The sequence below is a fragment of the Abrus precatorius genome, unplaced genomic scaffold (genome assembly GCF_003935025.1).
Source record: "Abrus precatorius isolate BTA unplaced genomic scaffold, Abrus_2018 Scaffold7, whole genome shotgun sequence".
Classification (NCBI taxonomy): Eukaryota; Viridiplantae; Streptophyta; class Magnoliopsida; order Fabales; family Fabaceae; genus Abrus; species Abrus precatorius.
Window position 1 is genome coordinate 36443034 of NW_020874417.1, and position 26445 is coordinate 36469478.

General features: G+C 32.7%; 2 protein-coding genes across 2 annotated transcripts; one reads left to right on the top strand and one right to left on the bottom strand.

Annotated features, from left to right (window-relative positions):
* Positions 1-1655: 1655 nt before the first annotated feature.
* LOC113872520 (F-box/LRR-repeat protein 10) lies at positions 1656-4509 on the bottom strand. The gene is made up of 4 exons (XM_027510138.1): positions 4249-4509; positions 3962-4167; positions 3782-3875; positions 1656-3337 (listed from the first exon to the last, which is right to left on the bottom strand). The coding sequence occupies exons 1-4, from the start codon at positions 4411-4413 to the stop codon at positions 1892-1894; spliced, it is 1911 nt and encodes a 636-aa protein (XP_027365939.1). The 5' UTR covers positions 4414-4509; the 3' UTR covers positions 1656-1891.
* A 4796-nt stretch (positions 4510-9305) lies between these two features.
* On the top strand, positions 9306-25508 carry LOC113871360 (lysine-specific demethylase JMJ25-like). The gene is made up of 14 exons (XM_027508440.1): positions 9306-9499; positions 9867-10399; positions 10486-10601; positions 10980-11079; positions 11165-11303; positions 11812-11875; positions 11956-12694; positions 13686-14015; positions 14544-15050; positions 15139-15211; positions 15302-15387; positions 16818-16937; positions 24927-24985; positions 25173-25508. Exons 1-14 carry the CDS (start codon positions 9367-9369, stop codon positions 25198-25200), a joined length of 3027 nt encoding a protein of 1008 aa, XP_027364241.1. The 5' UTR covers positions 9306-9366; the 3' UTR covers positions 25201-25508.
* Positions 25509-26445: the final 937 nt, after the last annotated feature.

The following is a 26445-nucleotide window of genomic DNA, read 5'->3' on the forward strand; positions in this document are numbered from 1 at the left end:
ATCCATGGTACAAACCTCTAATCTTTATATTTTATCACAAGTGAAGTACCCAATTTTTATTTGGCAACGAGGGTTTTTAAAATTGACAATAAAATTTGGCACAAATTTTTAAAGGGTTTTTGGTTATTCTGTAGGACAACCTTCAATATTAAACACACACCTTGAAGTCAAATCTCTTGACACTGATGGTGATACTTTTCTTATTAGCGTAATTTTTGTTATGCAATGTATGTGATTGAGAATCATGCCTATTCCTCGTCCTCTTTTCTGGCTACAAAACAAACACACACTTGTATATCATGTTTGGGTATGCATCAAACGTGCTTTGTAGTGGACAACCAGAAAATAAATTATATTTAAATATACATATTATTGAAATAGGTTTTACATTAATTTCTTATCTTTTACACTTCAAATATTAGATCTTTTAGTTTGCTTTAATATTTGAATATTTCTTTCTTTATTAGAACTAATTAAAGCCGTGAAACTAGTATAATGAAATTTATGCAAAGATAAATCGTTCATTTTCAAAATTTAAAACTAAAAAGGAGACATACTGGTCCAATGTCGTCCTAACACGCTTCCACAAGTCATAGCTTTATCTCCCAAGTCCAAAGCTAAAAGGAATGTTTTGTTTGCACGAAAGAAATGCTGTGAAGTTAGTTGCCTTCGTGCTAGAATTCAGACTTAGAAATTGTATAAAGTTAGTGAGTTATGCATTATACCAATATTTTTCAGTTGAAATCATAGGTATTAAAATTAAATTGGATGTTTTGGTTAGATTATAAAAAGATGGCAGTGTGCTGAGGGAATATCCATACATGTGCATATTTTGATCTTCCATATGAAGTAAAAAGGTTAGCATTGATTAAAGTAAAAAGAGCAGTGGCTAGACTCACGTCACGGGTATATGGCAAGTATCAAGTAGCGGGCTAAAAGGGCCGTGGGGGATTGAAACCATAGTAATGCTTGAAAAAAAAAAAAAACAAGTTAAATACTTGCTTAATGATAAGACCAGATGGTGGAGGTTTAAATTTTGATGAGGATTCTGATATGTGAAATAAATTCAATCTTACTAACAAATGGTACTTTGAATGATGTGGTCCATGCATTCGTTTGCAGACTGTTGCTTTCGCAAGTGCAACAGTTGGTGACTTAATTATGCTTTAAACTAGTTGCAATAGATTCATGTTTAGGTATTCATTTTCTGTCTTGATATACACCACCAGCCTTTATGCGATTGCCTCTAATTGGAAAACTAAACTTATTTCTTTCATTTTTCCCTATTTCAAAGCCATCATTATATTTCCAATTTATTTTTGGCTGTTTAGATTCAACATTAGGAAACTGTTCATTATGAGAGCTTTTTCTTGGCAATTGGCAATGGCATCATTGGAGGCTAAAGCCATTTTCTTCCTCACCAGGCAGGATATGCTCTGGGCCATCCTCGTCAATTGATGTTAGAACCGTCTCAGGAAGCTTTTTATTATTATTGTTATTATTATTATCACATTTTGGCTCAGTTGTTGCTGTGTTTCTCTCATGTCAAACTATGTTTGTCATTACTCTAAGTGCTACATTTTAAACTTTCAGCCATATTTTTTTCAAGGATCTTTGATAGCAGAAATTGGTTTTTCAGGAGAACAGGTTGTTGGACTGAAAGATGGACGATGTTAATCAACATAAAGTTGCAAATAAGGGCACTTTAACGCCTCAGATGCCTGTGAAAAACACAAAGTGAGGATGTTTAGGAAAAGCAACGGTAGTGAGATACAGTACATATCATACAAGAAGTCTTAGCTACTAAAACCTGTGACAAATACCTATAGAACAAGATCCAGACAGACATACACATACATATGCAGACATATTACGAGAATTTAAAAGCAAATTACACGACCACTTCATTATTTTCAGCATCAACCAATTCTTCATCGTCGCTGTCAACATCCGCTTCAAGAAGCCACTGCTCAAATTCATCTACCTCATCATAATCATGAGTATATAAACCATCTGACGTATCATATGGGTCAGCCCCAATCTCCTCACCATGGCATGCCACGCGTAAGAATGGTCTATTCCTGGCTAAAGCATCTACCATATCTCTATTAACACTTCCAGTCACTCCCAACCATCTGAGCCTCGGAAAATATGGTTTCTTTAACCAACGAAATGCAAGCTGTTTAATGCCACCACAATTATAAAGATCCAACAAACGCAAATTGCTTCCATGCCATCTGGCCTCATCAACCAGCATTGAAGCCAATGCCATAACTGAAATATCACCAATTAGCGGGCACTGTCGCATACGGAGTTCATAAAAGGGAATTCGAGTTTTTGCCAGCAGCAGAACTCCATTATCTGAGAGGTTAGGGAGATTAGATAAATCCAGTTCTCGTAATTCCAGCACCCCACAGCCATCAAATAAAGCTGTGATGCATTTATCTGTAAGTCTCTTGCACCCTCGAAGAGACAACGCATACAATGAACTAATAACAGTTGGTCTTAAGTTTGAAAGTCCCGCATCAGTTATGTCAGAGCCATCTAATAGTAAAATTTTCAATTTTGGAAGAGTGCCAATGGCCTGGAGAGCTTCATCCCCCAGGCTCCTGCAGTCTCTCAAGTCAAGAATTTTAAGTTCCTTGTTTGATGCCAAACTCATAACTGCACGGTTGGTTAACAGATTGCACCATCTTAAGCTCACATGTGTCAAAGTAAGAGATGTTGCAGAAATATCATGAAAAACTAGATCAGTTAATTGAGTCCCATGAGTAACCTTTAGCTTGTATAAATGAGAGCAAGAATGCAGGATAGTTTTGAAACCGGTGTCTGTGACACGACAAAAGCCACCGAGGCATATGCTCTCCATGTTTGCACACCTGTCAGCCATTAGAAGAAATCCCAGATCATTAACTCTTCGAAAATAGGTAATTAGGAACTCTTGGCTTCTGACAAGTGAGAGATGTTTCAATCTCCCAAGTTGATTAATTTGTTGAAGGCCAGCATTGGTTAGGTCAAATGTAATCCTTGGTTCAATCAGCGGTGCATCTCGAAGATCCAAATGGGTCAAAAAGACAAGACCTTTGGATATTGTACCAACCATAGCATCAGTTATATAATCCACTCCAAGACACAGTTTCTGAATGTTTGGAAGTATGGATGGTTGAACAGGATTTAAAGGCTGATGGGGTCCCAAATTCGGGCTAAGCAGTTCAGTCACTGTAACCGAAGAAATGTAGCCAATCTCAAGAGAAGTGAGTTTCTCAGAGGCAGAAGCCCAAACTCGAGCAAAGTTATGCCGCAGAAAGAGAGAGACATCAAACATCAGAATCAGCTCCTACCAAAATAATCCGAATGCATTTTAGATCCAAATGGCAGAAGGATGCTTTTATTATTATACATGAGACGTTATGATGAAATTAGACAGTCATTCAATTATTCATTAAAATACATACAGTAATACAGATAACATGATTTTTCCTAAGCCTTCGCATTTCCCTTTATGAAAATATATACAATCAAGGAAACCTCTAAACCTCAACAAATGCCCAGATCTGACTAAATTCGAACAAAAAGTCCAATGATACCAATTAACAGAGCAAGGGACTTTTACCATTACCATTACCATAACAAGTAAAACTCAGTATCTTGAAAGGCTTTTACCAAATACCATAGCAAGCAAGAATGGCTGATAAATGTTGATAGGGTCACCAAGATCAATCAATATAACTTCTCTAGAAGAATACTATTATTCGAAGTTTTTACTTTCCATATGTCTTACTTCCAAGTGGGAGCAACCGCTGAGCAACTCCTCCAAATCAGAGATATGAATAGCCCTTCCTCTTTTTTCTGCCACTGAGCCCAAATAGAGAGACCTAATTGAACACAAATTAAATAACACGAACCAAGCAACCGACACACTAGACCATGGTATTGCTACATAGGACATTAAGAAACAAACCTTAGGTCTTTGCATCGGTTCCCAATCTCAGACAAGAGTTTGCCACTGAAATCAACACAATTGTGGAGAGAGAGGTCGTGCAAGGAGGGTTTGAGCAAGAAGGAAATAGCAGAATCGTCAAGGCCACCACACTCAACCTTGAGACTGGTAAGGTATGGATTGGGTGGGAGCAAGGGTCTTAACAATTTCGCAGAAGGCGCAATATCCTGAAAGAAGAAGAAAAACCCAGATGCAAAATCAGAAAAAGAAACGAACTTGATCAATTTGAAGATGAGAAAGAGACGTACGAGAAGGTGGAAAGTAGGAAGGAATGAAAGGATGTGTTTGGCACATGAGCGAAAAGTGGAAGATGTTGAAGCCAATGAACAGATTGAAGCTATGTCGAGCTTCGTCATTACGGTGCCCAACAAGGCCCTCGGAAGCTGATCCAAACACACCTCGTCACTCGCCATTTCAACGTTGATCTCAACACCTTCGATGATTCCTGTCTTGTCTTCCTCTCTTACAAAACCATAAATAAAAAGACCATCGCCACGACCACTTGGAACCGATATTAGACTGTACATTGAGTTAAGTATGTATATTAATAAACATGGCATTTAATGCATGTTTTAATAAAATCAATAAATAACAAAATTAATTTGGATTTAAACAAGGTTTTTTTTAATTTTGTTAATTTCATATTTAAAATTGAGTTTAAAATTTTTTTTATAAAAAATACATTTATTATATTAAAATTATGAAAAGGTATAATAAAATTTTATTTTAGCCTTGATAATGAAGAAATTAACACAAAATTTTTCTGCTGTCTATATTTATTTTTAACTTCTATAAAATTATTTAATTCAATTAACTCAATAATTAATATAAGCCATTTGATAAATATGTTGGGTTCATTCACACTACAATTATGCAATTCAAACAAAAATAATAAAAAAACTACAAAATAATTATAGAAATTGCATAAAATAACCTTATTTAAAAATTTTGAACAAATTGAATCAAGTCAAAAGCTTGGAGTTTAGTTTTGACTTCCATTTTTATTAAATTATCTTTGAATGATTTTTATTTAACAAAATTTATATTTAACAAACACTTTCATGCTTAAAAAAATGCAGCAATAATAAAATACACTTTTTATTGATGAAGAGGACTTGGTATTAAAAATAAAGTATTTCACAGCGAAACTAATAGATTTATATATTTTATTAAATGTGATTATTTTAAAAAATTATAAGACAAATAACACTGAGCAAAAGTTATTTCGGTACTGTCTCAATTAAATTTTAAAAGTATTTACAATGCCATAAAAAATAGTTTATTGTTGAGATATTAAATAACAAAATGCTTATTTTCTTTCCAACTTCAAACTGATAAAATTAATAAAAAACTTAACCTCAACTTTTAGAATTAAAGATAAAAAATTATTAATAATAAATATGTATTAAAATTTTGTTATTATACTTTTATAATTCAATATAATAAATATATTTTTATAATTTTTTATTTATATGTATTTAAATTTGATCTTGAAAGTTGAGATTGTCAAAATTTATAATAAAATAAAAAAATTATTTAGAGTAAATATCTCTACATTAAATGTTATCTGCTAATTAATAATTAATTTTTATTTATTTATTTATCATTAGAAAAACTATGACTACTAAAATACTCCTTCTGGTCATTTTTATAGAAAACAAAAGACTAAATTATCAGGTTTAGAAAAAACAATTAAGTATGTTATATTTTTTATAAATATAAATTTTTTTCAAAAAATACTCATAATATTAAATGATATAGTTAGTATTTTGTATATTTAATAATACTAATAAAATAATGGTATAAAAAATATTTATTAATTAATGCATCTTGAATGTATTATTTATTTTTTATAATAAGGACAAAAAAATATTTCATTTTGTTTTTTATAAAAATGATTGGAGGAAGTATATATGAAACTTAATGACTGGAAGCAGAGTGACTTTGATTAATGCAGTTCTTAATTCTATGTCATTATACTCGTTATCCTTTTTTAAGGTGCCGAAGTCGGTGATAAAGGAGATTGTCACTATCCAATGAAAATTTTTATGAAAGGTTGTTAAGGATAGATCTAAAATCTCCTAGGTGAAATAGGAAATGGTATGTAGACCGTGGAAGAATGATGACTTTGGAATTAGGAATGTGCAGTGGTTTAACTAAGCGCTTTTTTATGGCGAGGTGTTAATTGTTCTAGTTCATTGTGGGTGCGAGTGTTTGAATCTAGGTATCGAAGATTAGCTTTTTTTATTCAGCATCCATTAGTCCACACCAGATGTTCTTTGTGGTGACGTGATTTGATGGAGGTTATTCATCAAAGGAATTCATGACTGGATGAAAATTTTGATAGGAGTGTTGGTGCAGGTTTACACACTCTTTTTTGGAGAGATAAGTGGGTAGGCGGGGTGCGATTGTGTGAAATATTTCTGTGATTGTTTGCGGTGGCGAGGAATGCTGAATCATGTGTATTGGAAAATAGTTTTCATGATGGCACTAGGTGAGTTTAGGATGTTAGTTGGCGAAAATGATTCTTTCAACATGAGATATCAAGTTTCAATCTTTTGTTGGAGCTTATGGATGGAGTTTTTAGTAAGTTACTACAAGAAGATAAATGGGTATGAAAGAGTAGATTCTTCAGGTTGTTATTCAGTACAATCTACGTATTCATGATTATTTGAACTTTTTGGTAGTTTTAATAGTGTAGATCAGTGTACGGCAGATACCTTGTAAAGGTTATGGAGAGGGAAGATACCTCTTAAGTATCTGGTATTTTCTTAACAATTGTTGTTGGGTTTGTTGATTGATCGAGATGTTCAAATTGATGATATAACTTGTTGTTTTTGTCATGGTTTGGAGGAACTTTCAACTTAATTTTTTTGAACGTGTTCAGTTTTATATCAAATCTGGTACTTTACTGCGCGTTGCCTTGGATTCTCACTGGTTTTAACTTCAGATATATCGACTCACTTGCTTTTTTTGGTTGATGTTGGCTGTAGTAAAAGAGAAGATATATGCTTATTAATTGTTTGGTTAAGTACAGTGTGATATTTGTGATTACATATAAATTGAATTGTATTTTCTAATGGTGTTTTGGATGAGAGAGAAGTTATAAATTCTATTATTCTGAGGTTCTGGAAATGACTATCACTTGTTAGTAAATGAAAAGTTATTTTATTAGCTGTTTGATATTTGAACCCACGAAATTACATCCGTTTTAATTCTGTATAACTATATTTTTATTTTTTATTTCTCTCAGTTAGTAATCTTTTTTTATGTATATAGATTTTGAGTTTCCCTTAAACTCTCTTTAATAATATATGTTTTGCTTATAAAAAAATTATCTAAAAATTCAGAATAAAATACTTTGTTTATTTTAAGTTAGTACCAACCTTTAATTCAAAAAAATATATATTTGATTTAAATAAAAAAGTTATTATCATTAAATAAATGATATCTTCTTAATATTTATGAAAAAAAATCTACATAAAACTTTGACATTCGATGGAAGAATGTAATTTTTTTTAATTTGTTTAAAAGTTAGATTTAAAAAAGGAAAATATTAGTGTTTATTTTTATGATAATCATTGTTTGAAAATTTTAAATACAAAAAATAGTTTGTACAAATATTTAAAAATCCCTGTAATTTTTTAAAAATATTCTTAAATTAGAGAGTTTGTTTTTTCAACTTTCTTTGTTCTTTTCTTATTTTTAATTTTTTTAATCATTTCGATACAAATTATTTGTAGGTATAGACTTAATTTCTTTAAGTTATTATTTAAAATACTTCTATTATATATATTCTAAAATAAAACATTCATGCATTATATGTACTCCAAAATTAGTGATATTTAACGTTTTCATCGTACATTCTCTTAAATACGTTTTTTTTCGTATTCAAAGTAACTAATTGTAAAGGTAAAATAAATATTAAATATAAAATACTTAACTTTTTGTTATTGCAAGTCTTGATTTTTTTATAAAAAATGTTATTCGTTTCAAGTCTTTTGTACTTGCTCGCTCTTTTTTTTTTTTTTTCGAAAACTGAATTGACAATGGTAAAAATATTTTTTCAGTGTATTTGCAGAGGTGAAGTTTTCATGAAAATAAAAAATATATTTTTATAGAACGAAAGAAAGTGAAATGAGAGGAATGTGAGGTTTTTAAGTTTTGTATTTTTATTCTTATTTTGTTAAATTATTAGATAATATTTATATAACATGTAATTTTTTTCTTGTTTTTGTTTTTGTTTTATTTGATCCTTCATTTAAATTGACCGTCACTTTATGTTGAATATTAAAATGAAATAAAAATGAATAAAACATAGAAAAAAACAAATTATCGAGGAATGGAATTAAAGTGAAACAAGTGATGTTTGTATAGATCAAGACGTGAAAAAAAATATACACTTGAAAAATTAAAAAGATCTATAATTTCTTTCTCAAAATAACAATTTTATGGAAACAAAAATGATAACTGAAATCTGGATAAGTTTTTATATATGTATTTATGAATTAAAATAAAATTATATCTTAAAATTCAAAAAAATATTTATAATAACTTAAAAAAATAAAAATAAATTTTAATTTATTAATTATAAAATAGTATGATTTATATTATTATTATTTTTTATTTTTATAAATACCTACTGATAAGTTCATTTAAACTAAGTTGTCAACTTGTTTAACTTTATACAAATTGTAAAAAATTAAATTAGAAGGAGTAAATAAACTTAAAATTACAAAACTTAAACAACTCCAATATAAACTTAAAAAAAATATATTTTTAAAATAAATTAACTAAAAATCACAAAAACGATATATTTTATTGAATTAACTTTTACATGTTATTTTAAAATTGTTCTAGTCTAATTCAAACTATATATATATATATATATATATATACATATACATATATATATATATATATATACATGTATAATATTAATTTATAAAATTAATATTTTACTAAAATTTTAAGATTATATATTAATAAAATTTTAATATTTAACTTTTTATGATATTATTTTTAAATTTTTACGTTATTAGTATTTTTTAGAGATACAGTTTTATTGTCATGATTATATAAGTATATATATTTTTGTGTAGTTTAAATTTGTTTTGTATATCATTTTTTTACATAAATAATTAATTTTATTTAAAAAAATTAAAAGAAATAATAAAATAATAAAAAAAAAATTAATTAAATTTGATTGACTTAATATTTTAATTTTTAAATCGATCTAAACTAGAACACAGTATAATTTTATGATAATGAAATATAAATTGCAAATAGCCGTTTTGAGAAAAGGGAGCATGTTACAGGCATGAGGCAACTAACATAACAGTGAGTAAACAGTAGTGTGGTGGTGAATGAGGAATCCACAGGTTGAAGCCCACAGATTTGAATTATCCTCACACTTGTTCGTAGTTCCCTTCAGACACATCGATTTTTGTACTCACCGAATCTTCGCCCTATCACATTCACATTCACATTCACATTCAGGTGTGATTCTATTCTCTCCCTCTCTTTTTGCATATTTATTACTATTAAATAAATGCCTCAGTTAATTAGTTTCATTTCGACAATGTTTCCTCAAATTTGATGTTGGCGCCAGATTTCAAAACCCTCCCACCCTTTTCCCTTTCCCTTATTTATTAATTAATTCTTATTATTTTCATCGTAACATGACAAAATGATTTAGGTATCTGCCTCGTACGTGTAGAAAAGATCGAAAATAAATAGAAAACAAGACACAACCCAGGTCGATATAGATTACATAGTTGTTAGGGTTGACAATTTGCTGAACTTTCTCACTATCATTCTTCTGATTCTTGATCCTGTCTTTTGCCAACACGAATACCGACAAAAGCTTTATCCGGAATTTCCATGGCGCGTGGAAGGAAGAAGCCGCAAAGGAACAACACAGCCACAGTGGACCCTGTTTCTGTCGACACTCATCAAGAAACACAATCTTTCGATTTTCATGCTCAGGGTGAGGTGCCCAGAGACACCATTTTGGAGGAAAAGGTCGATGGAGAAGCTCAAGTGATCAACTTGGCTGAAAATAATGACCATGATGGGGCAAAAGGTTCTTCTTCAGTTCAAGAGGTCGTGAAAAAGAAGCGCGGGAGGAAGAGTAAAAAGGATAAGGCCATGGAGCAGAAGGGAAAGTTGGAAGAAGAAAACGGGGTTGTGAAGAGGGAACAAGAGGGTAATGAAGACGATAATGGTGGGGTTTTGGAGGAGAGACCTTGCAGGAAAAGAAAGATTCTCAAGGTAGATGATGGCGAGTTTAAAATGGCTTTGGATTATTCAGGAAGTGGCATTCGGAGAGAATATGGTCTTAGAGGCCGTAAAGTTGTTAGAGAGGAGAAACCAAAACTCCACACGCGGGATCCTAAGGTGACATGAGATTTCTGCTCTTTTTATGTTTTGAGTTTGGTTTTACATGTGAGTATTGAGGTCATGTTTTGGGTTTCAATCAACAGCGGATTCAAGATAAGTCCTCAATGTGCCATCAATGTCAGAGAAATGATAAAGGCGATGTTGTGAGGTGCACAAGTTGTAAACGCAAAAGATATTGTCTTTTTTGTTTAAAGGCCTGGTAACTTCCCTCTCTTTCACTTTAACATTCTATGTTAGTTATCTTGTTATTGAATATGCCTTGTTCGTTTGGGTAAGATATATGTGATGCTTATATCCATGTCCCTACTGCATTACCAGCTAAAAATCCAGGGTCTGTTTCATCTTAGGATATTTTTTTTGTGTATACCAAGATTTTTAATAATATGTTGGACTGTTTCATGAAATTATCCATGCCATGTTTAATCTGCTACTACTTCTTCTGTTAGGGAGAAAGGTCATAATTAATGTGAAACAAATGTAAGATCAATGCCCTGAAAAGTTATTCAAAATATTTTGCAAGTTTGGATTGACCACCAATGCTGTCAATCCTTGATTATTTTTGCCGTGTCTTGGAAAGGTATCCTCATTTGGAACCAGATGACATTGCTAAGGCATGTCCTGTGTGCTGCGGAAATTGCAATTGCAAAGCATGCTTGAGATCTGATGAACTTATCAACGTTAGTTCTTCCCCCCTTCTTGATTAGATTGCCTTTTTCCTGTCACTTTCTATGTCTACAAATGTTACCATTTGGGTTGCTGTAGGAAATGAAGGAAAAGGCAAAAACCAATAAAGATGAGAAGGTTGAACTCTCCCTGTCCTTGCTGCAAACACTTCTTCCATATTTAAGGCAGTTGGATGAAGAACAGATTATTGAGAAGGAGATAGAAGCTAAGATACAAGGTTTGTGCGCCCCCCCCCCCCCACATGAGTCTTGGTTGAGGTTATATTGTTTTGAATGAGATGAATTTGATGCTGAAGCAAACTAGGTTTGATCAGTGTTTGTTCCAATACTCGTTATGCTACACACAACTAAACCATTGTTTTGAAGTGAGGCCATGAAGCCACATTTTTTGCATTCTGAAGTCTGACTGGAAAAGGGGAAGAATTATCTATTTTATAACCATTGATAAACTTTTGGCCTTTGAACAGACTGACTATTGCAAGTTGCCACCCATATTTCAAGTTATTCCTCCTCTTATTAATGTAACTGTTTTTTGGTTTGGTTCTTCATTTTAGAATTAATTATCTCTCTCATCTGGGCATTACTTGTCTACTTACCTTAAACTATTTTTCTTGTATGCACTGTAGCAGCTTAGCTTGAGTTTGTATCTCACCTCCCCAGTCAGAGTTCAGTACAACTTCCATATCTTTTTCATTGTATAATTTGCTTTTGGGTTTTGCACTACAGGGCTCTCACTCTCAGAGCTAAATATAGTAAAGGCAGATTACTCTGACAAGGAGCGTTCGTACTGGTTGGGAATTATCTGATTTCTAATATATTTTTTCAGTTATCCTCCTATTATTTAGTTGTTGACTTAACACTCTTTTGTAGTGACAACTGCAAAACGTCAATATTTGATTACCACAGAAGCTGTACAAAATGCCCTTTTGACCTTTGTCTCATCTGTTGCGGTGAGCTTCGTAGTGGGCAGCTTCTAGGTGGTGCAGATCCAATTGAGTTGGAATTTGTCTGGCGAGGTCGTGAATACTTGCATGGTGAAAAAGAAAATAAAAATCAAAAACAAATTGCATCAAATGCTGGTGCTAAGCCTGGGGTTCGCGAATGGTCAAGATCTGGTTGGCATGCAGAAAGCAATGGTAGCATTCCTTGTCCAAAAGCCAATGATGAATGTGACCATGGTTTTCTTGAACTGAGAAGCATATTAGGTCAAGATTATATTGCCGAGTTAGTATGTAAAGCAGAAGAACTTGTACAAGCATACAAGCTTCAAGAAGCAGTCCAATCCTCTGACATCTACTGTTCATGTTTGAAGCTTGATAGAAACACAAATGTTAAATGTGATAATATGAGGAAGGCTGCTTTTCGTGGAGATTCCACTGACAACTATTTATACTGTCCTAGGGCTGTAGATTTACAGCATGAAGATTTAAGACATTTTCAATGGCATTGGAAAAGAGGGGAGCCTGTCATTGTCAGCAATGTACTTGAATGTACATCTGGTTTAAGCTGGGAACCACTGGTCATGTGGCGTGCATTCCGTCAGATAACTAAGACCAAACATGATCAACATTTGGATGTGAAGGCAATTGATTGCTTAGATTGGTGTGAGGTTTGTTTGATATCTCAATGTTGAACTAGTAGGAAATTTTACTGAAATTTCATTGTTCATGTTTATTCTCATGAAGCTTATATCTAAATTGATTTTTTTTAATGTCAGTGCTTATGTTAACTGGAATCAGTATGCATAAAATTGGCACTGAGAATAATTTGATTGTAGCAATTTTTGATATTATTGAATTTCCTACAGTTCTCCAAATATGGTGACTCCACGTTTTTCTGGACTAAGAGTGATTTTTCAGTGCATTTAGTTTTGTTTATTGCTGAGTTCCTTGATGTTATCAGAATTGAATATGCTAGAAATATGTTGGAAAGTACTGAAAGATTACAAATATTTTGGTGGATATTTCCACTGTAAGAAATAGTTACTAATCTTCTGCTGTTTGGGTCATAGAGAGATACCAATTCAAGATGGAAGTCTTATCATTCGTAGAATTAAAAAGAACCCATTAGGGTGGTAATTGAGAAGTCAAATTTGTGAGTGTAGTGTGCAACATAATCACAAACTTTAAGCCCATATTGTTTGCTGTATGCTGTTTCCGAACATTGACAACAAATATAGGTGTTGTTGACTCAGTTTATACTGCTATCATTGTTATCATCATCTTGGTAGTTCTAGGTTTCACTCATATCTTATCATCTTAGAATTTCTCATTTTCTTGCTGTCTGTTGTCCCTATCTGTTTTTCTGTTCTTGCTTTGTGAACCCAAACCCTTTCTTGTTGCCGATGCATCCTTTGCATTCTATTTTCCTATTAGTATGTATGCCTACTTCTTAGGCATACTCACAGCGTCCAGCTGATGTTGGGTAAAATGTACTTCTTTATATTTTCTTAGTTGTACTTGTGTCTTTTCATTTTGTAATCAGACTAAACCATATCTGCTTTATTTTACTGATTCAGTAATTCTTTGCCATTTTTATGTGGCTAGTCTACTTTTGCCAGTGATTTTCTGCAGTTTTATATTCCTGTTGTTTAAATGCAGGGAGAGATTAATATCCACCAATTTTTTACTGGGTATACAAGTGGTCGTAAGGATTGGCTTGATTGGCCTCAGATATTGAAATTAAAAGATTGGCCTCCTTCTAATCTATTTGAGGAACGCTTACCTCGACATTGTGCTGAGTTCATATCCTCCTTGCCCTACAAGGAATATACGGATCCTCTCAATGGTGCTCTTAACCTTACTGTGAAGTTGCCAGACACTTACCTAAAGCCAGACATGGGGCCAAAGACGTATATTGCTTATGGATTTCCACAGGAGTTTGGGCGTGGGGATTCTGTGACTAAGCTCCATTGTGACATGTCTGATGCAGTATGAATTTCCTTATTACTTTGTTGGCCATTTTTTCAAAGACATCTTCTGAATTATTTGAACTTTTTTGGTTGTTATTTTTAAACAGAGTAGCATATTTGAAGGTGTTGGATGTATAAATTGTTGTCTACGTAAGCCATTGCATTTTTCTGTTTAATTTTTTATAAGCAGATTGTGTCTTCAGGGCCATGTCATAGCTTTTTTTGTTCTGTGCACTCATTTGATTCTATACTTGATGGGTTATTGCTCTGGTTGTTTTACTGATTGATTGATAGTTTGAAAATGTAATTTTGTTGTGATTAGTGGCATCATTTTATAAGTATTTTGAGAGACTTGAAATTAATGATGACTTTGGATTAGCTTAGCAGAAGCTATAGTTAGCATATATTTCTGTCAGTTACATGGCTTTTTTTTAATCAAATTTTTGTTAGTGTTTTATGTTTCTATTTGTGTGTGACACTAAGTGTATGATGATTAATGATGAAATTGAAAAATCTATTTTTTTTTTTAATAATTTGGCTATTATAGGTAAATGTTTTGACTCATATTGCTGAAGTGAAGTTGGAGTCTGAGCAAATTACTGCCATTGAAAAGTTGAAACAAAAGCACTTTGAGCAAGACCAACATGAGCTACTTAGAGGTGATCACAATGGAGAAACTAATGTTGAGATGCTTAATAATTCATCTCCTACCATAAATGCTTTGGACAAGCAAGATAATGTTCAAGTTACAGAACATAAAAGTGGATATTGGGATGTGAAATTAGTTGATCGGTTTCATCAACCCTCTGAGAGTAGTAATAATGCATTTTCAACCATAAATACTGTTGCTAATGCGGATGGTCTTTCATGTGGGTCAAAGCTCAAAGAGGTTGACGAAGTGAATATAAAACAAGAAAATTTGTTGGTTGGGAGGGATGTTTCAGAAGGTGCTCTCTGGGATATTTTTCGGAGACAGGATGTACCTAAATTGCAAGAATATCTGAAGAAGCATTTCAGAGAGTTTAGGCATGTCCATTGCTGTCCTTTAAAACAGGTGTGGGTGTGTAATCTGTGAATTTAGTCCCTCATTTATTAGGTATGAATATTTTCTTTTTGAATGGCCATATCCTTTGGTAATGTAGGTTATTCATCCCATCCATGACCAGACCTTCTATCTGACTATGGAGCATAAGAGGAAGCTTAAAAAGGAGTATGGTTAGTAATGCTTACAGATTTTGATATTTTTATTTTGGGGAGGGGTTCAAAATTGTATCTTTGTATTGACAATTAAGTGTTTTCTTACAGGAATTGAGCCTTGGACTTTCATTCAAAAGCTTGGGGATGCTGTTTTTATTCCAGCGGGTTGTCCTCACCAGGTCAGAAATCTGAAGGTAGGATCGATGTATGTGGGAAATTTGTTTCATATTTATTGGAGGCATATAGTCAATTTTGGATAGTGGCGCGAAGTGGCCAACTTAAAAAATGATGTAGCCAAGTAGTGGGATGACTGCCATTCTGTTAATTATTTAAAATACATAAAATATATATTATGCTACACATAGATATGCTGAAGATTTCAAACTTCAATCGTTTGGGAGGGGTTCTTAGAAGTCAGAACAGAAGAAAGAAGAAAAATAAAACAAATAAGAGTGGTTTCACCAGCAAAAGTCTCCAACACTGATCTGGTGAGAAAATGTGTGGGTCTTGCTGGAAATGAAGAAGATTACTAGTACTTGGTTAGATATAATGAACAAAATCAGATTTTAGTTGGAAGTAGCCCTTAATGCGAATGGGTCTCGTAAAAAATGAGTAAGTCTTGCTGGAGATAAAGATGACTAGAACTTGGCCGAAAAATGACGTTGGCCACTATGAAGCTTTTTCAACCAAGCAGTAGTTGCCAAAGATGGTGAATGGGAGCACTTATGGTTGAAGAGTATTGAGTTTGAAAGATACAATGACATGTAGCAATTGACAATGTAAAGGGGAGCAAAATCCTAATATTTTCCTTAAAAGTTTTCTAACTTTAAGAAAATAAGGGTAAATTTAATATTTCTGTCGTGCATCGCATAGTAGCCACAATTTTCCGTGATTTTGGCTGCAATTGGTGATGTTCCAGCCGCTACCCAAAGCCACTATGCTATGCACTTGGAATAGCAGTAGGGAGCTGCTTCTCTCCACTTCATCATGATAGTGGCCGTTATTGACTGCTATAAATGTAGGTATGATGTTTCCTTGTTTGCCTAGAAGTGTATAAGTGCTGAGTACTTTGCCTTCAGCATGCCAAGTGAACACGATGCATTTAAGTTTGTGGTCTCGTGCTTATATTTGTAGTTGTTGGGGGATGTCAAACCTTCCTCATGACCAGAAATAGACATCTATAGTATGTACATTGTAGGACTGATTTTTTAATTTTTTTTAATTTTTTTTATATTGCCTTGAGAAAGCTGTTGGGTCAGATATGTTACATTGGGAAATTCATGGGGATATGTTCATTGCATTGGAAAATTCATGGGGGCCAAGTTTATTTTTTGGCAGTTAATGGTGGCCTAATATTAGATTGAAGATAGATTTTGATAATATTTTAAATTTAGGTTGAGCCTAATTCAACTTTAAAATTTTGTTGATAAGAGGAGGATTGCTTAAGTCTTTATAAGCTCCATTTTAGCCATAACACTTGTCAATTAGAGATTTCAAACACTTATAAACTCCTCAAATCTCTGACTGTTAGCCAACATTTTGTGGCTTTATTTTTTTTATATATATATGTAATGATTTATTGTTCTCCATATAATGTGTCCATGATTTGTCTTTGTTTTTGCAGTCATGCATTAAGGTTGCATTGGATTTTGTCTCTCCTGAAAATATTGGTGAGTGCTTCCATTTGACTGAGGAGTTTCGCACACTTCCAATAAATCACAAGTCTATTGAGGACAAACTTGAGGTATGCTGCAGCTTAACTGCTTTTGTTGGTTTGGTGCTGGCATTTATAAGCTTCTTTATTGTTTTGAGATATAGCATCTCCTACTTTTTTGGTAGTTTCTGATAGGCCTACCAAGTACTATACAGGGTAGTTTCATTTTTCTTTATTGCTTTAATTGGTTTGATGCTGACACTTATAATAGCATTGCAAGGTTTGATAAACCTGAAGGAGGGAATTATGGTGTCATTTTAATCATTTTGGTCTTTTGATGGAGGAGTCTCCTTATAATAGTGTTGCAAGGTTTGATAAACCTGAATGAGGGAATTAGGGTGTCATTTTATTCATTTTGGTGTTTTGATAGAGGAAACTCCTTATTAAGGGTAAATCCTGTATTTTTTAATGTCTATACTCAAATTTAGGCTAAAAAAAGATAATTTCTATAACTTATTTAGAATGCAGTATGTTGATTTCTTTGTCAACAATTTCGTTTGACCTACCAGATGCCATTGAGGAGAATGTACTTAGAATGGAGATTGGAGAAGCATGTAGAGAAGAATGTTGAGAGATGTGGAGATTCAATTCTCACCATAAAGATTAAATGGTAATGTTGTCCATAATATTTAGAGATTTTGGAGAATTGAAAAAGAGTTGACAGGTTGGATATCATTCTACCATTGTTATAGGATTTGACTAAGAAAAGAAAAATATTAATGGAGGTATTTTGCAAGAGGTTCTAACAATGGTAGAACTAGTCAACCACATGATCAAAGGGTATTTCTAAGCTCAATCATTGAGCCTTGAGGATGGGGATTCAAAGTTTTTATGTTGAGAAAGAGAGAAACAAGAAGGTATAGAATGAATTCATGTGTTTAAAATACACAATAGAGCTATTTATTTATGATAACGTGGTGCAAAAAAAAAAGTATTCTCAACTAAGACTATTTGGTGTGGTGTGTTACAAGTGGAGCAGTTACAAATTGACACAAGGGAGACAATTTCACATATGAGAACATTGGGTCTAAAACTAATTGCTTGATTGGTTTTGTGTATAACCTAGTGAAGTTGGATCTTAATCAAGCCTGATAATAGTGTTTTGTTTTTACTCAAAGTATGAAACTAAGCAGAAATTTGACATGAACAAGTGCTGGTTTTGTTGTTAGTAATTCACAAAATTCATTGTGCAAACTGTGATGGTAGGGATTTATTTTGTTAGGAGTATGCTAGGAGGGATGAAGGTCTTCTATGTGGCCATCCATTTGGACCATTCTATAAATGCACTGAAAAAACAGGAAATAGTGGTTATTTTAGAGAGTGATGATGATGGGAGGGAGAATTCAGATGGGTTAAATGGTTCGAACCAAAATCAAACATTGATTTTCCTTGTGCTTTTCATGGTCAAATATTTCTCCTTAAATTCTTGTTATTTTGTTTGATATTTCTTCTTCTATTGATGATAAAATCCTTTTGTAGTTAAGTAGCTTATGATAGTCGATATTTTGGTGACTTTTATTTTTTCAATATTTATAATATTAAAAAAGGAGTATACTTGCAAATTAGTCTTTCAGATAGTTAGTGTTGAACATATCAATTTTTTACATTTTAAAATTGTCTTGTTAGTCTTTTGGACTATAATATGTTAGGCAAGTTAGGTTTCTAATGTCGATGAACATGTGAGAAACGCTGAATTTTGTCATCATGTCACTTTTAGTGACATGTGACTTTGACAATGATGGCAACATAAAAAAGATTGCAACTTGTTCTTTTTCTTCGAGTTTCTTTCAACAAGATCACTGCATCAACACTTTTCTCCAACTTTTGCTTCTTTCCCCACTATTTCCCTTCCCCTTTTCTCCATCCTTCTTGTCTCTCTTGCTTATCTCTAATATCGCTTTCTTCTTTTGTAAACCCTTTCTTTGTCACTTTTATTGCTCCTCTTCTTGTTTCTCCCATCCTTATTCTCTTTTTTCTAGAAAATAAGTTTTGTCAAGTGAAATTGAAATCCTAATTGAGAATTATAAAGTGAGAAGAGAGGGTTTGGTGACTCACTTTTTAACCTGAATTGACCTCAAATGTGGCTAAAACACCTCTCTATGCCTCATCAACCTCAAGGTACACCAACCCCATCCTCTAGCCTCTCTTCATTTGTTATGCTTTTGTGTCTGACTCTTTCTTTCATATCATCATGTTGGGTTACTCTGAATGTTGATGTTGCCATCTTGGTTGATGGTTGCAGTGGCATTGCTAATTTGGTGCTCCTCTATGGCAGTGGCATAGTTGGATTAGGGGTTGGAGGCGACAACACTATTGTAATTGAGGCATCTTTGCATCACACATGTTAGTAAAAATTAACATTTCTTGCTTGTACGTTAACATTGGAGACCTAACTACTTCATGGACTGCAATCCAAGGGATTAATGAGGCAATTTTAAATAGTTAGGGAATGATATGCTTGTCACTTATTATCTTAGAAACTAATTTGGTTGTTTAGTCATTAAATAATGCAAGACATTTATTTTAATCAGTGTTGTTGGGATAAAAAAAGTTGGCCCATGAGATAAATAAAGTAATTATAAAAAAAGTTGGTCATTGAGATGGAATTACTAATAATGAGAAAGAGACAATGAACTTGTGTTTTAGGAGAAAAATCTTTATTCTTAATATTTTGCATCATCTTGGTTTCTTTGATCAATTCAATGGATTCCAAAATTTTGGCCATTGCTTGACATTGTCACAAATTTAATATGTTGGTGGAATTGTGGTTAGAGATGGATTTATTCCACATTGTAGATCATATTTTAGAAAAGGAAAGTTTTTTATTTTTATTTTTTCAGGGACTTGGGAAAGAATTAGATGACATTTGGGGCTGATTCCTTGGCTTTAAACATTTGCAAATTCTTAGAGAAGCCTTTGCAATGGTTTAAAGGAAAGAAAGTCAAAGATATGTGATGCTTGATGGTGGTCCAGCCATTGAAGACAATACCTTGAGTTTTGCTTTAGTGTTTTGCAAAGGTTTGCATGAACAATCCAGCAGTCATTGAAGGACTTAGTGTCCAAAAGTTGCAAAAACTTCATTCTCACGCTAAGGATACATGATGGCTTATCTATGAGAAGCCTATAGGTTGGAAGCCTTAAATTCAATGCAAGCCCTTTGTAAGTGCTCCTGTAGTTTGCTTTGCTGAACTATAGCAAAAACACTCTTGCACCATTTTTTAAGAACAATTGAAATTGTTAAGGAATTTGCTTGATGGATGTTTGCAATGCATGGACATTCAAGTTGCACAATAAACATTTCTCACAATTGTTAAGGAGTTTGCTTAATGAATGTTGCAAATGCATGGACATTCAAGTTGCACAATAAACATTGCTCACAAAGGTAAATGACAGTTTTTTTTATTGTTCAAACATGAAAATATTGAAGAATAAATCCTTCTTTATGGTGCCGCATACTACATGACAGAGTCATGCTGATTTCTTTTGACATCCTAACAAAGTGTGAAAGGTGTAGGACATGATAGATGTTGACGATAAATCTTTATTGGTATCTTGTACGGGCTATATTAATGTGTCAGGTTGAAATGTGAATTCATTCTTTTATACACTTGAATTGAAGTATAATCTCATGTCTACTAGTAAATTAACTAAAGATCTCAATTATGTAATTACTATTAATTCCATTTACTATGTATTTTAGGATTTGACTACAGTGATGATGATTGGCAATGCTAAGGAACGTAGTGATATCTACTATGTTTCTAATAATCTCTTAAGACTTTGTCATCATTAAAATCTCTCCTAATTTACTTTTTTAGATTCAAATGCCTTTTTATGGCACAAATATCTTGGTTATACTAGTTTTGGTTAGTCCAAAATACTCATCTGCAAATTTCTCTATTAATAAGGATTTTTTTTTAGTCGTGAACAATATATTTATTTTTGTAAAGCAATTACAAAAAAATTATCCACCTTAATGGTAGTCATTGAAGGTTGTGGTCACTAGTGCACAATCTTACTAATTGGTAGTCCAACTTCAAATTGTGGCAGCATGTAGGACAAGGCAATAGGGAGAAGAATGATATAAAGTATGATGGTTAAGAACAAAGAACTTCAAAACAAGGTTATCAATGGCAGATGACGTATCATGGTAGAAACTTAAAATATTGCCATAAAATTATGGTAGAAACATAAGTAATTTAACTTACAGTTCAAAATATAATTTAATACAAAATAAATAATTGTTTGTTATTACGGTGTTTTTTGTTTTTATTCATCATTTTCTACTACTCTCTTTCTGATTTTGTCTCTGGTGCAATAGGGGCAGTAAAGGAGTTTTATCCCCAATGCAACAGTGGGTAAAAATGTCTACTTTTTGTCCTACATAGCAACAGTGGGTAAAAATGTCTACTTTTTATCCTACATTTTTAGGATTTTTTAAGGGTAAAAGAAGACTTTTTTCTTTTAAAAAAAATTAGCTTTCCATTTTTACTCGCAAAATAATCATGTTTTGGAGTTTTTTTTTAAAGGATATAGTAGTCTTATCAGACTAATCCATTTTCTTCTCCACATTTGTTTGACACTTCCTTCTCGAATGTATAGAATATACATTTATGTGTCTCTTTTTGTAGCAAGCACGTCTTTATCTCTTGTTTGGGGTGGCTTCTTTCCCTCATTTGTTTTTGTTTTGCTTTTATCATCAGTCACTGGAGATGAAGCAATCGTTGCCATAGTTGCAGCATCAACAATTTCCAAAAACACAGAAGTTGAAGAAGACCCAAAATTCCAACAAGAACAAAAAATAAAAGATGGAAGGTAAACTATGAGCAAAGAACACAAATTAAAGAAGAGAAAAATGAGAGACAAAAGAAGAAAGGCAATGGTTATATTTGGGTTGGGCTTACATGTTCTTTCTCTAGATCGGGTCGAGCCCAGTGTCCCTATTCCTTTTTTCTGAAAAAAAAATCAATTTTTTTGGCAAAACTACTATTTTTCTGCCATGATTGCCATTATCATCGTCACTTCCATGCACGTAACATTTGCCACGGCACTGTCATTGAAAAACGCCATACTTGCAATGAAGAGCATGAAAAATGCCACCAATTTTCATTATGGTGCTGCCATAATGCTTATTTAATAACACTGCTTCAAAAACCTTACCTGGGGCATTTTAAAAATGACAAAAAAAAAATAAAATTGTCATGGCATCCGTAGCCCATTTAGGTGCCATCACAATGGCAGCTGCAAAATTGAAATGGCAGATAGTAAAATAAATTGCAAAATACTAAGTGGTAAATGGCTCAAAAATTCCCATTTGACAACATTGATTGATAATATTTATTTACCTATTTCTCTAAGGAAAGGAGTTAGGAGGTGCCCAGAGCATTCTATGCCATGTTATCTTTCATATTCTAACATGTCTCCAAGGAATGTAGCTTTAGTTATTGAACTGAAGCATGTACAAGTTCCTAACTTTGTTTATGAAGCTCTAGAAGATCAAAATGGGAGAGTTGTCCTATAAGAAATGGCTGCACTAAGTACAAACAAAACTTGGGAAGTTGTTATACTTTCTTAAGTAAAGTAGATTGTTGGGTGCAAACGAATCTTTACTACAAAGATGAATGCAAATGGAAAAATGAATAGATACAAGACATGATTAGTCGCCCATACCTATTCCAAACTCATGCTATAGAATATGAGGAAATGTTTGCCCTGGTTGCAAAGCTAAATGGATTTAGAATTTTAATTTCTCTTTTAGCCAAATTGGGTTGAGACTACTTTAAATAGATATAAATAATGCTTTCTTAGACCAGATGTTAGATGAAGCTACTATAAAACTATCTCTAGGATTTGAAGGATAAAGCAATAATACACTGTGTAAAGTGAACTAATCCCTATATGAGCTAAAGCAGTCACCAAGGACTTGGTTCACAAATTCAGTACCACTATGAAGCAATTTGGCTGTGCTTAAAGTTAGGCAAATACACCATGTTTGTTAAGAAATCTGAAAATCAAGAGAGTTGTTCTTATTGTCTATGTGGGTGAAATGATTCTCACGGGCAATGAGACTCTAAGTAATTAACAATTTCGAAAAGCATTTACTTGAGTTTGAGTTTTAATAAATGCAGTTGTGTTAAATATTTAGATGAAGAGTTTTGCCTCCCATAGTTGTGCTACTTGGTTCAAACAAAATTGCCTCAAGTGTAGGATACCTATCGTCTAGATAAAAAAAAAGATTTATTTGCAGTATTCAAAGTTAAAAGATTCTATAGCATGAGTTTGGAATAGGTATCAATGTCTTGTTAGTAAATTGATTTATTTATCTCTTACTAGACCAGACTGACATTGCCTACATTGTTATTGTTGTTGTTAAGATGTTCTATGTTGACTAAAAATAGAGTCAAAATCCTCCTTATAAAGACTTGGGTAGTCCTCCTATGAGATAACTTTTGGAGGTGAGTAGACTTTTGTTGGGTCACTTACAAGTGTTCAATCCTGCAAACTTTATATACTAGATGTCTAGTTTGAGGGAGAGGGATGTGTTATGATGTCTTACATTGGTTAAGAAAATAGTCAAAATACATTTTAAAGAACTTGGGTAGTCTTCGTCTTATAAAAAAGCTCTTGGGAGTGAATAATACTCGAGGCTTGTTACTAGTAGTAATCTGTTTGTGCTTTTGTCAAGAAAGGGACACCTTGATGCTGCAAATCAAATTCTTTGCTACTTAAAAGGCACATCTGGAAAGGGCCTACCATTTAGTAAGAATGAACACTGAGGTTTTGAGTGCTATATAGACATTAATTGGGTGGGTTCAATTAGGATACAAAGAGAACCACAGGATATTCAATATTGTACAAAGGTATGGGGAAATTTGGTGATTTCAGAGAAGCAAAAAACACTGTTGTGGCTAGGAGCAGTGCAGAGGCAGAATATAGGTAATCACACAAGGTGTTGGTGAACTGATATGGATAAATAGGTTACTTGAAGATTTAACTATTCCAACTCAAGAATCTATGAAACTTTTCTGCCGATGCAACTTAGCCATCAGAATAGTTCACAATCTAATTGAACATGGAAGATGAAGTATGTAAGGATTGATAAAACCTCCTCAAATCTGAAATTGAAAATGGGACATTTACCCTACACTATGTTCCAACAGAATTGTAGGAAACATGCACTTGCAAAGGTCTTATTGAAATCTGACTTTGTGTCTAGTGTTGGCAGGCTGGTAATGACTAATGGCTATTCCTCAGCATCTCTAAATTTTAGGAGAGTCCCATCATCTCATTAAATGGAAGGATTGAAGTCAACTATTCTATTTTCATTTCATTTTTGTAATTTTGGTATTCCTAGTTAATTCTAGGAAAACCTATTTATTATTTCCATTTTTGTTCTCTTCCCCTTTTCTATATAATGTTTCTTGACTCATTTGGAATAAAAAATAGAGATGAAATAATTTCTTCACACTCAAAATATTTTCTTATTCAGATTAAATCCTGGTTGGACTTTTGATGCCTAGATTTTCAACCATTTCCCAGTTTGACTGCTTTTGTTTTCCTTGCCCTTATTTTAAATTTTTTAAGTTTACTGTAGCAGCACTGAATTTGATAAATACATAGCCATTGAAATTGCATAAACTGTCTTATGCCCACTTAAAAAACTGTCTTACCAGTGGCCCATTACTTTCCCAACAAAACTTTATTAATTTTTTAGAACCCGTTTTGATCCTTAAAAAATATAAATTTTTTATGTTTGGTATGTCAACTTTTGATACTAAATTTATCTTTTGAATTCAGTGACCTTTTTAGCATTAAATTGGCCTTGAAGATCCATTTGGGAGAATGGAAATGGATATTTATGCTTGACTTTACAGCTTATCATTAGAAACTTAGAAGAGTCCAAGTTGTGAGTTATTTTACTCGGTTTGCTATGGATGTTGTGTTACGTCATCTTGTCAACAGTTCCATATGGGAATTTGATGTAATTTTTTCTACAGCTGACTGCTACTTTTGAAACAGGTGAAGAAAATGACAGTATATGCCATGCAAGATGTGATCAGAAAATTGGAGACAGCAAGGTTAGTATTACAAAATTCAGGCCCTTCGATATGGATTGTGATCCTTGTATTTGCTGAATACGTTGTACACTTTGTTGCCGAAGGCACTGTTTGATTATCTCTTTTGTGCTGTGCTCATTTGGTTATTCTCTTTAGGCTCCTGATTCGGTTGTCACTTAAAAATTGATGATTGTTATTCAAATTCCAGGTCTGGGGAAACTAAGGTTCCTGAGTAAATATATCTGTAACAGTTTGAAGCCAATTGGAAGTGTAAATTGAGTCAGGTGGGATGATCCTTGGTCTATATACTGTGTCTGTAAGATGTAAGAATGATTCCATGGTTTGTTTTTGCTACCAAACCTCTAGAGTTTTTTGGATCATCATATATGACTTGTAATGGTGAACATGTAATCATCACTAATTGTATACCTAAGTGCTGTTTGTTAGGCTGAATTATGTTTACTGGCGAACGCTGATATTAGCATTGTACTTTTTGAACTTCTGACTGAATGCATATATGTTGCATTATGATGCTGATTTGATGTTAAATCTTTTGTTGTTTTTGCCTCAAGCAATATTCCGTGCAAAAGAGAATGCAAGAAAAATGTACAAATACAGTACCATTTGTCTTGATTGATGGAGACTTAATTCTTTCCCTGTATCGGAAGTTGTTCATTCACTCATTCTTCTAAATGCTGAAATTAATGTTACATATGGACCTGCCAAATTTAATAAAGTAAAGAATATATAGATTTTTTATATTAATAATGTAAGAAAGAAAACACAGATTTACTTTTTATTTAACGATTAAGTTTATAAATCTAATAAATCTTAGCTAACAATAAAAGATATATAAACATTTTTATTACACGTAATCATTAGTAAGGAAATATATATGATCAAACAGTGTATTTAGGCCCTAATTAACAGAACCATATATGTTTTTTACTTCAAATCTTGAAGGTTTTGAAGGAAATAAGAGAAAAAAACAAAGGAGGCCAATTATTTTTTTTCTCTCAATTATATCTTTTCTCTAATATTGGAAGATATAAAAGAGAGAGAACGTGAATTTAAAATCTATAAAATATATTAACAAAATTGTATCCTTATAATATTATTTACTTATAAATAATTCTTACTGAGTTTTATTTTTCCTATACTCTCCTTATAAACCAAAGAGTTTATTGTTTTTGCCTCTTGCCTATTGATGTCCAAATCATTACTCCTAAATCAAACGAAAATGCACAACAATGTTTCAGACCGTTACATACAGCTTTTAGATATGCTGTGAATTTGCGAGCCTCCCTTCATTTACATATAAGTTGCAGAACACTTCTCGGTTTGTGATTTAGGTTGTGTTTGAGCAGAATATTTTAAAATTCCTATGATTCATGCATTTGGATAGTAAGAAATTTAATTTTATAATATTACAAAATTTTGATTTTAACTAGAAAAATTTATGTTAATTATAAAGAATTTTA